The sequence below is a fragment of the Eleginops maclovinus genome, chromosome 13 (genome assembly GCF_036324505.1).
Source record: "Eleginops maclovinus isolate JMC-PN-2008 ecotype Puerto Natales chromosome 13, JC_Emac_rtc_rv5, whole genome shotgun sequence".
NCBI classification, from domain to species: Eukaryota; Metazoa; Chordata; class Actinopteri; order Perciformes; family Eleginopidae; genus Eleginops; species Eleginops maclovinus.
In genome coordinates this window covers 13,551,857-13,565,707 of record NC_086361.1, presented here as the reverse complement: position 1 = coordinate 13,565,707, position 13,851 = coordinate 13,551,857, and the positions used below count along the sequence as shown (strand labels likewise).

Below are 13,851 nucleotides of genomic sequence, written 5' to 3'. Positions count from 1 at the left end.
ACACACACACACACACACACACACACACAGTCACACATAACAGTCTCGAAAGAGCATAAAAGGAAGTGAGTATAACTCAGTTTACTTGTAAGCTCTTTGTACTTGACTACACTGCTGAGTATCGCCCATTGTGATTTCCAGCCAATTAGGTAGCTTTGGTGCAGCAGAGGCCAAATGAGACCTGTTACTTTTACCTAACATCTTACCTTTTTATAGACCTGCGTTACTGCGAGTAGAAATGCAGAAGGAATTATGGTCATGGCAGATAATAACTGGAACAAATAATGGGATGTGCTGGGTGAATTGGCTTGGGTGGAAGAAAAAGGTTGGTGAACACACATACACACAAAAGCAGCTCGGTCACAGCAGCAGCCTCAGTGCCTTTTTCTTTCTCATCGACCTGAGCTATTGATGTACTGAATGCTGAAAGGCTGAGTCAATAAACAAGAGGAAAAGCTTTTTGAGCAGAGTGACTGAAAGGAAGAGTGTATCTACATGCAGTCTTTCTTTCTGCGCATTTGTGTACCTGTCTGTGTGCATTCGTGTGTCTACCTGCATATTTCTCTTTCCTCTCCTCTCGCTAAAGTGACTTTGTCCATGCGCTGTCTCTTTGCCTCTGCTCACATCTCCCGTCCTTTCGTCTCCTCTCCCCAGACTAACAGAGCTGAGTCGTTAATGTTTAATGCTCACTCAGGAAGCAGACACGCTCAGCAAGGCTCACACACACACACACACACATACTCACACCCCTCCTGCATCCCCCTAGCGACGCCATCCTCATTACCAGCCTGAGATTTGACCTTTCACCCCTGGACCAGATGGCTGATGTTTTCATTCTAGAGGGAGAAGAAATGAACCAGTAGTGGTTCCATATCGTATCACAAGTAAGGAGAGGAGGATGACATGGTGTTTTGTCTATCAGGGGGATCAGATAGAACTATTGCTGAATCAGGCTGAGTAATTGTGGATTTATAGTCTTTGTTAAGATATCTGGGTTGCCAGGAGTTTCTTGGCCTACAGATTAAGTTTGATACTGATGAGAGGAAACTGGATGATCACTAGTGGTTCCAGGATTTAGACTTTTATAAGTGCCAGTATAAAAGCGCTCTCTCTCTCTCTCACACATTTATTTCTTCCACTGCCTGCCCTGTAGACTTAGCTGACTCCAGAAACTGTGACAAAGTCCAGACCTGGCTGTGGGTCTTTGTCACTTCACACATTAAAATATCCCACAAATCACACAGTGTGCATGAGAGGCAACGTCCATACGGGATTGAAGCTAAGCAGGCGGCGATATGTGAGAAGTGGCATTGTGTGAAAGTTTGCCTGTGTGCATGTGTGTGTGTGCGTGCGTGCGTGCGTGCGTGCGTGCGTGCGTGCGTGCGTGCGTGCGTGCGTGCGTGCGTGCGTGCGTGATATAGAGGGAGAGGGGAGTTGTAAAAAAAGAATCTTGTGAATGAGTGAATGCAGCCCTGATTTCACAGGCCTGTGTACGTGCCTGAGCGCATGTCTGAGCGTAGCTACCAGTATGTCAATGGCACCCTCCGGTGGTGGAGGGGTCCATGATGACGGTATGTGCATGTTTTGTTTGTTTTGTGTGTGTGCACTTTATGCCAAGACTTGAAGGTTTACATGTTTGACATTTTGCTGCAGCTTGGACCAATTGAATACAAGTACAATTAAATAGAAAAACAGTAGAAAGACAAGATAAAAGCGTGGCTAACTTTCTCCAGGCTAGTTTAGGAGACTTGATTTGAGCAGCAACACTGACATTAGAGTCAAATACAACTCCCAGGTTTCAAGCTACAGGTTTTGTATTTATTGTCAGACTGACAATGGTATTACAGATCACATATCAGAGCAGTGAAGCCACAATTATCTCAGATGAAGTGTCATTTACTTGTGGTGCTAGTGAAACCCTGTGGTATATAGCTGGATGTCATCAGCATCAAAATGTAAATTCACATGCTGGTAATTTTCTTTGTTTAGTAAAAATATTTAAGAAAAAGGAGTGGACCTTGTTTCGAGCCTTGAGGCACACCACAAGTGCAATGGAGGAAGGAATTTCATATAAAAAGGTGGAGCAGAGAAGGTTTTATAGTCAAGGTCAGATTTAAAGCATTATCGGAAATGTTGAACCACTTACATTTAGTTGACGCTTTTGTTCAAGACAAGGCACAAAGTACAACCCAAGCTCGAGTAGATCATTGAGGAGCTGTTGAGAAAGTGCACATTGTTCAGATTCAAGGTTGCATGGCGCATCTAGTAAGACATAAGTGCAATGAAACATTTAATTGTTTAAGACAATTAGTCAAAAGTCGAGCTGTCTTCAGAAACACATATATATATATATATATATATATATTTTATCCAATGGTAGCAGATGTGTGATCAACAGAATTTAGCCAAGTCGCCCCCGTAACAGAGGTGACAGCCTTGTAGAGCTTCTGCCAACAACACTGCATGTGTTCACTTAAACGTCATTCTTTCTACCTCCTCAACAGACTCTCACCATCCTTTTCTAACTCATTTTTTCCTCCTCCTGCTCCCTCTCTGTCTCATCTACAGACATATACTTTGAGAACTAACAGCATGGGAGAAAGACAGAGTGATGGAAACTGACAAAGATTACTTTTCCATTTTGCAACTTGCACTGGGCCTGTATTGTATTTTATCCTCAAGAGTAAACGAGTCAGAGGACCATGCCGGAGAGTCTGATGGCATGTCATGACTCAGTACGATCCGGGGGAAAGGCTGCAGCTCTGCTTACGTTTAAACACAACCACAATGTCTGTACAATAAGACCTGGATGCTGAGATAATCCGGAGATGCAGATGAAGGCAGTATTTGTGTGTGTGCCCTCCTTTCTCTTTAATCAGAGAGTGAGTGGAGCAGAACAGAGCGGAGGGTTGAATCAGCGGCCTTTCTGCCGGTCTGCCTGACTTAAGGCTGGCACTGCTGCCGTCTAAATAACCAGCTCCGGATGTTTCTCAGCCTATATGCAGCGGATAGATTACTGCAAGTATCTTTTCATCTCACTGTAATCTTCTCCTCTCACATTACCACCAAAAGGACCACCTGAATTCAGACATATGGAGCTGGATTAAAACCACACAGTGCAATGAGTTCTGAGTATAAAGTGACTCTGCCATGCTGCCTGCCACACACAAGATCTTATGAGGAGGGGAGAGGGAGAGTTGCCATCTGAATGCAATGATTAATTTAGCCTCCCTATTTTCTTTCTGTTTTCATTTCCTTTATGTTTCTCTGTTATTCATTCTGTCTTTTTATTCTTTACTATTTAATCATTTATTTTAGATTTTCCTTATTTAATCATAGTTTTCTCCGATTACCACCCTCATTTCTTCTAAATATGCATTTGTCTTTTTACTGTTCTTGTCTTTTAATGCAACACAACAATGAAAGCAAAAACTAATATATTTAGTTCTTGAAAGAATGAAACTGGATCAGTGTGTATTAAAATAAATCCACTACTTACAAACTCTAATTACCCAAGTACACCCCACAAAGCCAACCTTTTGTTGTTCCAGATGATAATGAATTTTCTTCTGCAAATAAATAAAAAAGATACACTGATGTCTACAAGTCTATAATTATGGTTTCGTTTCATTTTATTTATCTCTTATGTTTTCTGAAAGTCTGAGCTCAGATGTTCACCATCAGTTTTTTTTCACCAAGCTTTGTCAAAAAGATGTTTCTCTATTGTATGTTTCATTGATTCCCAAGCAGTCCAAAACTTGATTCAGACATGTTTAGGTTTAAAATGTAAAAACGAATGCTTTGTCATTGTTGTGTCAGCACTCCCACAGCCCTCTACAACCAGAACTAAAATACTATCTCTGCATCTGCTTTATGTGGGTATGTGCTGCCACCTGCTGTTAATCTCTGGAATTACTGCATTTGGGAGGGGAGATTTATTTTTATGAGACGATAAAAACTAGTGAAAGTTCAGAGTTCTGCTTCTACAACACAGCAGAAGCCCTTCTATGTTATTTTGGTGTATAAGCAACAATCACATGGTCTGTTCAGTTTGCTTGTGTTCCAAATTATTAACACAAAACGTTCTGCATCATGTTTAAAATTAGTTTAAACAATTTTAAGTAACAATGAATAAGGCCTTTGCTTTATTTGGATGCAAGATGCAAGTAAGCCAACATCTGATCCTGATATATACATATATAACACTGACAATAAACTTGACTAAATGTAGGCCTATGCATTTTAAATTGAGGTGATACTATGTAAAACTTTCTCAACCTCACAAATATTGCCCCAATATTAATTCCCTTAGAGAAACAAATCAAATGATGTAAGATTAGGTTCCACATAAACATTGCTTTTCTGGATGTTGTTATCCCACGAAAAAGGGAAATAACACTAAGATATTTTTTTTAGTGCACGCAAGAACTCCACTCTACACTATTGTAAGAATTGAAATTTAAGGGGAAGTGGGCAGTATCTAATAATGACCTTGAGTGGGCGCCATAAGCTTGTCCTCAAAAAGTATTGACCAGGATTAACTTTACACAATTCAATCATTTATTTACATCAGATAAATTTCAACATCTCACATCCAAAATGATGTGCACCTCTTACTGTTTAATGCAGAAACAACCTTATATTAATTGACTTCATAAGTGACTTATAAAGTCCTTTGATGTTGGGGAGTGTAATCTTGACATGTTGTGATGTCAGAATCATTTAATCTTGTTATATAGTAATGTCAACCATTAGACTTTTGGAATGAGATATATAATACATCAAAGGCCAGTTTTACAAGAAAACAAAAATAAACATACGAGACAAACACTGTTTCTGAAACCAAGATAATAAGATACATGAACTAGAAAAACTACAGAAAAAAAGACATCTGAAACACCTTAGGTGTGTACCAGGGGTATTGTCTTACTGGTCAACACATTCCTCTTGTGAGTAAACAAGCAATAGTTGCAGCTACTGTGGGGCATTGCAAACTGCAGCTGTTGAACACAGGCGGCTTCAAGGGCCCATGAATGTTGTGAAGCAGTACAGCAGTCAGGGGCGGTCACTACCAGGATGCCTCAAGGGAAATGATGAGTGCTTTGGGGGGTTTAAATCTACACAACATTTATCTGTCCTGCTCCAGTTACAGTCAGGCTCAGGTGTAGCTGTGGCCTTTTTAAAGCTCTCTTGCTTTATATTCCACTTCACACTTTATGATGAACTTGTCAGAAATGACAGGCTTTATTACGATGTTTTCCAAAAGAAGAAACTCTTAAAATGGTTTGTTGTTACAGATGTGTTATTTCTGTAAACTATTAAGGATAAATTGTCTTAAAAGCCGCATCCGAAACATAAACCACAGCATATGGACCCGGGCAGCCTGAAATTGAGCATGTGTAAATACTGTAGCTGATAGATAATGATAGGTACTGATCTGTTATCATATTAATTCAAGTGGCATAACATGTTAGGGGTACTGAACATAACAAATAAGTCATCACTGTGGGAGTATTACACGTTTTCACTCTTTAAAAAGTGAGGACAATTAGCAAATGAGACTTGGGTTCACAGATTCCACATATCTCAAATGAATTTTCTTGCTTTTTCTTTCAATATTAATTAGTTGCATTTACATTTTTCATATTAATAAGCAAATCAACAACCTGCCCTTTTAATCAGAGGCTTGAAAGAACATATGTGTGTCAGGAATGCGTCCTCTGGTGCACTGGAGGACCATGCGAAGTGTTGCCTTCAAGCACTTTCGGAATTTGTAGACCTTTCATTTATGTGTCATAAACGACCAAAATAAACGTAAACGCCAAGGCAAAGACGTGTTTTATGGTTTTACAACCACAGCTATTTTTTTCTGACGAGTGGACACATCATATTTTTGACAGCGTTCAGCCTTCTGACTTGATAATTGGACTCAAAAGTTGTGGTACCTGTGTTATTTTATACATTTTTAGGCGTTTCACACTTTAAAATATAAGCTACTTCAGCAAACTATCCAGCCACCCTGTGACTTACGTGGTATCGTTGGACAATGTTGGAAACTTAGAAATTAGACGGAAATCGATGCAATACTTTCAGATTCCAATTGTTTTTAAAGCAGATAAATGAAACAAACACACACAGTGACGGTGTGGGCCTACCTCAGGCGTCTGAACGTCGTAGTTATCCACCGCTGGACCTCCGATCAGAACAAAGCACCAGAGAGAACAACAACCTGCAGAGAAAAAAGTTTGACACTGAAACATTCAACATATACTTTAAACCCCCTGCAGTATAACATATAGTATGACTTGATACTGTTTTTAGAGACTTTTAATGGATCACCTGCATGATTTAAGTGTGTTTGAGGTTGAAAGTCCCCTCAAGAGTATTTCATGTTTCGTTTTAAGAAAAAGAAAAATGTGTACTGCTGGAATCCAACCATTGACTCTGCAGTTATGTGCCAAGCAGTGTGAATATTCAGATACAAAGCTGCTTCAAAAGCAGGAAGGAATACATAACAATATTATGGGTTTTTTTGTCCAAAGGATCATTTAAAAGGATGGAACCACCAAACAATTAGTGAAACATAGATCTGTCATCATTTTCTTAACATATACTCTTTAACTTAAAAAACCAAAGTGTGATGGGGAGAGGTTTGGCAATTCCTAAAACATATTTTGTTTTGGTGATATAAATAAGGCAATGTTTTGCCAAATAATGAATTATTATTGTAATAATCAATATCATGCATGCATTATTTCTTAATTTCACATCAACTGTATGGATATGAAATATGTTGTATTAATGGTAGATTTACTCCGCTCTTACGCTATAGTAAAGCAACCACGAGCTTCGGCTGAGGGAAGCGGGGACTACGAGCAGTACGTGAAGGCCTCATAGGATCCGATTTTTTAGGAGGGCTGATGTCATTTCAAAACTTAACTCGCAGTCCCAAGTCAACGCGGCGAGAAGCTCACCTCCTCTTCTGCCGTAAAGTCCTCTGTTAACTCTGACGGATCGCATGAAAAGAAAACTCCAGGAGGAGAAATAAATTAAAGAAGACACAAACTTCGCTACTGGAGACGAAGCAGGAGGATTTTAAAGCAGAAAACCCCGGGACCAGAGCCCCTCTTTCTGCGGGCAAAGGCGGCTGAACTTTAAAAAAAGAAAAAACTGCAACCATAAAAAATGAATCGGAGCTTTAATAAGTCGCAACCTCTGCGGAATGCGGAATGTAACGCAGTAGAAGTGAAAAGCAAGGTGAGTGTTTGAGGTTATAGGCTCTTAAAGTGCATATGGGGAGAAAATGAAGAGTTCACATGGTCGTCCCGTAACGGAGCTGGATTTGAATCGGACAAACTTTGTGCAACTAACACAGATTTTCTCATTTTCACTGGGAAATCTGTTTTCTAGTTCATGAACCAGGAGTTGGGCGCACCAGTTTCTGGATGTTTCTGTAATTTGCACTGATTATTGTCTTCTCACTTCCGAGCATGCACATTGTGCTGATTTGGCTCCTTCCCTCTCTGTCACGGAGCTGATGGGAAAAACTGGTTTGACATTGTTTCTTTTTGTTGTTTCCTAGCATTTGTTACAATGAGAAGGTGTTATCTGTTAAATCGGATGTTTTTGCAACATTAGTCGCTTTCTCTGCGGGTTTTTGCACTGCATAGCTTTAGCCTGCTCATTGTTTGGAGTAGTTTGGGAGAGGCTGACAGTGTAATAACTGAATTAATTAAGCTAACCAACCAGTAAATGACCACAGCTATCTTGCAACAAAGATTTATGCCATTTAGAACACCAATTACTATCAAATATGAGCACACATCAACTTAATTTGCAACATTTTTCTTAGTCAAACACTAAAACGACAACAGTCATTGGGTTTATATTTGATAAACGTTTGTATTCAGTCTAAAAACGTTATTTTATAATTGGGTACAGAATTGACAGCTTTATAGCAAGTGAGCATAGTTAAAACCATCCCAAACAGAAGTCACTAATCCTGACCACAAAGTGAACAAACAGTCTCCACTTTTTAATTATGTCTCAAGGACTTCTTGTAACCAACATTTCTCTGTAAATTCCATTTCGGGATGACAATCTACAGTGGCATTCATCTGATGTGTACCAGCACACATGAGTGTCACCACATGTATGAAGGATGAGCCCCTGAGTCACAGTTGACATGCCAGATTAAGATAGAGAAGTGACTCATTCAGTCCAGAGGTCTTTTCACTTTTTACGTTTTGTCTTCCCAGTTTCAGTGTTGTGGAGCAGCAGTGGCCTGGGAGAGACACTGATGGTGGGTGAGGAGAAAGGAAGGGCAAGTCTTTTCCAGGATGCTCAAATAACATCATCAAGGAGCTTTGTTTTTATTTTGAGGCAGGGTGGTTTTCTTGTTTGTTCCACAGAGAGGAGTGGTCACTTGTTTATAGGTGGGACTGACAGGCCAGTAGTTGCATGTCTAGAATGGGCAGGTTTCACGGCGTCATCAAAGCTGACTCACTATCATACAACGTCAAATGTTTTCCTTTTTGGATCAGATATCACTCATTATCATGCAATTTTGTCCTCTGGAATTGTAATGAGCGGCTCTAGAACATTTGAGTACGTCATCTGACTTAACCAGATAGACAATTCAGAGCATTTGCATACTTGTAACAAAGTAGCTCCACTACTGTTCAATCTGTAATTGTGTAAAAACAACCATAAGGAATATACAGAACTAACTGTAACCGTTAGATCTACTGAATGTGAAGTGTTGAGAGGGTTTAATCTCAAGCATTAACAAGAACTCCACTTGAACTGTTCAAAATTAATCTTCCATGGGCCGTTTAGAAAATTGATGATGGTAAACAAGCAGACGATCACAAATTACATTTCTAGTTCTAACAACAGGTAATCTTAGTTTCACTTCTTATAATGCAGAATAATCCATAATTGAACCCTTGTATCAGGTGCTCAGTTAAAAGCTTATTATTATATAAACATTTTCCAGCCTTATATAGTAGCTTGTAATCTAGAAGTGCTGAGTCACAGGGATCAGGACATGAGCTCTACATGTGTAAAAAAGTAAGCCAAGAAATACATTTTCAGATACTGTGACTTGGCATTTCACTTGGAAACTTTACAGACGTGAGAGCTAGTTGAGTTTTTGATGGCTCCGTGTTTATTGCTGCTGAGAATTTAGACCCAATCTGGTTTAGTATTATGAGCTGTACTTTATCAGCTATAATTGTATAATCCTTCAAATAATATACGTCTTATATATTCTGCTTTCCTAGTAAAAACAACAATAAAAAACTGTCCTAAAAAATCAACCAAACAATATTCAAAGTTAATTCACTAGATTACCAATGAGGTATGTTGGATTGTTTGTTGTCTGAGCGTGGTGCAGCTAACGTGCCAGTTCTCCCTGGTTAGCGTTGTTTTTCCCAGGGGAAACTGTTCTATTGATAAGCTTATCAGGAAACACCGGAGGTGTCTGACTGCTTGTCCTGGAGCCTCGACCAGGAGCTGGTTTCACTCACCTAAAGCTCTTATCAGAGACGGAGATATTGGGCATGGATGTTGGGGGTTGGGTGGGATATCCCCCTCTGTCTTTACTTTGATTCATCCAGATTTTCAAGTACTTTTTATTCTTGAAAAACATCATCAGCCTACTGAAGTGTGAGGCTTGATCCACTCCAGGATAAACAGCATGTGGTGTGTAATTGCAATCACCCGTAGGTGCTTTCTCAGGTGAGTCGTCACTCTCTTGTGTAAGGTAATGGGTAGAGAACGGAAGACAGAAGTCAGTTATGTTCCACGTCTTCAGTGTGTCAGAGTTTAGCATTTTTCAGGCATGTTTCAACCTGTTGACATCACTTCCCCCTGATAGGCCAGGAAGACAGGTGATGTCACGTTTGTAGTGATATATTCTTAGGTTCGGGATTTGTGCCGAGGGCCTGTGGTTAATCATCCCGTGTTCAGACTTGTTCATACCAGAGGACCAAGTTCAGCTTGTGAAAACAGATTGTTCAGACTTATCACGATGCGAAGGGAACATTCAGATTCAGGGTAATGACAGGGCTTACTGATATACAGAAGTTTAGTTATTATTAAGTCAAGTGTAACATGTTGAAGTAAGTTGTTTGATACTGCTCAGTTGTGAATGGTTTTTACTTTCCTAAATGTTAAGCACATAAACCTCCTGAAGAAGGATAAACCTGTTTGTCCACCTTGTGTGTCATCTTCCAAAGTAGGTTCTTTTTATAAGTTGGAATCCAAGTTACGCTTTCAAAGTGCAGCTTCACATTATTATCTTTAAGAGCTGCAAAGATTCATAGATTCGCAGTCAACTATAAAAAATGCTGACATGATAATCTACTAATTAGTTCGGGTAACTAAAAAACAAAAAAATTAGGGTTCTAGCATCTTAAATCTGAATATGTTCTGTGTTTTCTTACCCCTCTATGGCAGCAAAATGAATATATTCACAAATCAAGACTTAAGAAGACATCATCATAAGCTTTGAAAAACACCGATACAGGTTTCCCACTATTTTCTGACATTTAACACACCAAACATCTCAACCAGAAAATCATCAACAGATTAATTGACTATATTAATAATTGGTGGTTGCAGCCTTAGGGTCTTCTTTGCCTTCAGTGAATCTGGCAGCAAACCACACACCCGCCTGGCATCCCCCTAGTCACCTAACACGCCTCCTCTTAAATTCATATGTCATCTTCTAATTACAGAGCGGGTTAATGTATCCCCCGCTCTTCTTCTTCTCCTCCCAGTCCGTACACTGCTACTTCTGCTTCACCGTCAGCAATTTTCTCCCTCCCTCCTGCTGCTACATGATCATCATCATCATCCCTGTTTTTTCCCCCTCACTGTCAGCTTCCCTCCGCTGTGATCTGATGATTACAGTTACCTTCATCTACAAATTACCACTGTGATTCAGACACCAGTGCTGCTGCAATTGTGTGTTGTTGTGGTTTTATGGGGCTTTTGTTCCTCTGTTGTATCTCTACTGCTCAAGTCCATTCTTGTCTGAGTCACATGATGACCCCACAGTGACCCTCAGCCGCGCTCTCATTGGTGATTCGTTGACGTAGCCGGGAAAGCTGTAGCACAATTGTTCCAAGTCTGCGCTCCTGTGGGAGGCGTGGTTGCAAGCCAGTGTCATTCATATACACTGAGACGGCTTACTCATCCACCTGTATTGTTCTATTGTGGAGCAACCTTCTTCCCTTATCCTTGTGTTTACACTTGGCGTGCAATCCACATTTTGTTTTTGCAACGGTGTGATCCCTTGGCAGAGTAGCAACACAGAGTAAAGGAAAAGTTCCCATGATGACATTGATTGATTAAGATTGACATGAACCCACAGGTAGCAGACAGGTAGCATTCCAGACTGGAAACAGATAGCCTGGCTTAATTTAAAGGTATCTTAAAAACCTCTAACACACACCAATTAATCAGCAATTGAATTAAATACAGTATTAAAAATATGCATTTAATTTAAAGGAATCACAACATGTCAGTCAGTGAGCTTGAGTGGATTTTCATACTTTCGAGCAGAGCCACGTTGGCTGGTTACATCGTTTTCTTTCGTTTTGCGAGTTTCGCTAACCGGCTGCTGGCTGTGGCTTCACAATCAAAGATATGAGAGGGTTATAAATCTTCCCTCATAACTTTGAAACTATAAAACATTCTTCCCAAAAAGGCAAACTATTCCTTTAAATATATGGCATTTTCTGTGTTGAAAATGCCCTTTCTCTATTTCATAAAAGCATTTGTTATTGGAGGAATTTAGACAAGATAGCCCACCTCAGCTTCAAATAACTAGGAACGTAACGCACATCAAGTGTTGTGATGAGATGTTGGTTACTTGAATTAAACTTGAAAGTAGAAAATAGGTGGATATATCTCCATATTAATTTCTGTTATTTAGAAAGTCCTTAGCCTTCATCAAGATCAAGATTGTTGTTGAGGTCTGAGGGTTGCAAAAATATCTGAATAAAAGAAATGCATAGCAGAGTCTGCAACATCTTTTCCCCTCGGCTATAAAGCGATGTCCCTCTTAAACGGAGTCAGGCTTTTTGAATTATTTCAAAATGTGATTTGCTGTGCTATAAATACTTTGGGAAGAATGTTTTGCCTAAGTGTATTATGTAACTGTATCGCTTTGAAACCAGTTTTTCAAAGTTTTGCAGCTAATTCATTTTGTATGGTAGTTAAAACAGTTTCCCTGTGTCATATAAAAGGTCATGACCGCAGCTGAGAGCTCTGCACACTTCCACCATGTTCATTTATGTGTGCCAGTCAGATGTGTTAGATAAGTGCATGAGCCAGGACATCCCGGTTTCCTCTTCCTGTTTGGTGACGGTCCTGTTTAACGTCCTCTCTCTTTTGATCTTCTCTTCAGTATGGGGCAGAATTTCGCCGGTTTTCGGTGGACCGGATCAAGCCTGGCAAGTTCGAAGAGTTTTACAAGCTCATCCTCCACATTCACCGCATCGCCAATATGGAGGTGATGATCGGCTACGCTGACATCCACGGTGATTTGCTGCCCATCAACAATGATGACAACTTCTGCAAGGCAGTGTCAACGGCTCATCCACTGCTCAGGATCTTCATACAGAGACAAGGTATGTTTTCTTAAAGATTTGAGACAGTTTAGCCTCTTTGTAGCTCTTTTTGAATCAGTAACACAACAGAAATCAAGTTTACAGAGACATTAAAAGGCAATAACTTTTTCTCCAACTTTGTCTCTTAAAACTGGTTTTGGTTTGTTTAAATTCACATGTCATGTATTGGTTTTCGAAATATCCTGGAACTGGTAAACCTATAAAACAATAATCTATTGCAATGGGCTGCAATTATTGTGCTGACTCGAATCAAATTTCCCCACAGAATATTTCCTCATCCAATTATGCCTCTCCTCCCACTCTGGGAACTCAAGGCCTTTTTGTTTACTTCGTGTGTGTGTGTGTGTCTGTGTGTGTGTGTCTGTGTCTGTGTGTGTGTGTGTGTGTGTGTGTGTGTGTGTGTGTGTGTGTGTGTGTGTGTGTGTGTGTGTGTGTGTGTGTGTGTGTGTTTGTGTGTTTGTGTGTGTGTTCTGCCCTCTGCCCTCTTATTGGCTGGATCTTTCTCAGTCTGTATCTGTCTGCCTGGCTAAGTCCTCTGTCTTATCCAGAGGAAGGGCTTGCAGGCAGATGAACACACACACACACACACACACACACACACACACACACATATATATGCAGGCCGGTGCCTTGGCAGCCCAATAGAAATCAGGTCATTGAGCAAAGCCTGTATCCCAGCATACCAGACATTACTGAGAGACAAAAGATCTGCATGAAAAGAGAGACTCCTTACTGAGATCCCTCCGTGTGTGTGTGTGTGTGTATGTGTGTGTATGTGAGTGTGTATTTGTTCAAACACAGCACCACGGTACCCTGAATGGGAACCAGTCCTACTCTCTCGCCATCTCCCTCTCATTGATCCCGAGTCTGGAGTGGGCCTTGACTGCCTGCCAGCCATCCAGCGAGCATAGAAATGAATCTATCACCATTCACATGTATTCATACCTCAATCCTTCCTGGAATGTCCCTCCCTCGGTTATGTACACTCCAGGGTATTGTTTAAATTGTCGTCCAGTGATTCAAATACAAAAGCAAGCCACTGCGCGGTGAATTATCTTGCTGCAGATTTCCAACAACTAATAGGGTTCAGATCTTCGAGAGGCCCCACCAGACTGCTCCATTGTGTGATTCTCTATCTTTAGAGCTTAAATGGCTGCAGCTGAATTAAGTCATTGTACAGTAGAGATTTCAAATGTAGAACTTTAAGTTT

At 40.3% G+C, this 13,851-nt stretch overlaps 1 protein-coding gene across 2 annotated transcripts in view; it reads left to right on the top strand.

Moving 5' to 3' along the window:
- Window positions 1–6,901: 6,901 nt before the first annotated feature.
- Window positions 6,902–13,851, top strand: part of pard6gb (par-6 family cell polarity regulator gamma b) — a 30,104-nt gene continuing 23,154 nt past the window's right edge. The window contains exons 1-3 of one of the 2 annotated variants that reach the window (XM_063898861.1): window positions 6,902–7,257; window positions 8,259–8,302; window positions 12,419–12,641. In XM_063898861.1, coding sequence (XP_063754931.1) covers window positions 8,300–8,302; window positions 12,419–12,641 — 226 coding nt within the window. In that variant the 5' untranslated portion in view covers window positions 6,902–7,257; window positions 8,259–8,299. The remainder of the gene's footprint in view (window positions 7,258–8,258; window positions 8,303–12,418; window positions 12,642–13,851) is intronic. The other variant, XM_063898860.1, reaches the window with a different exon arrangement.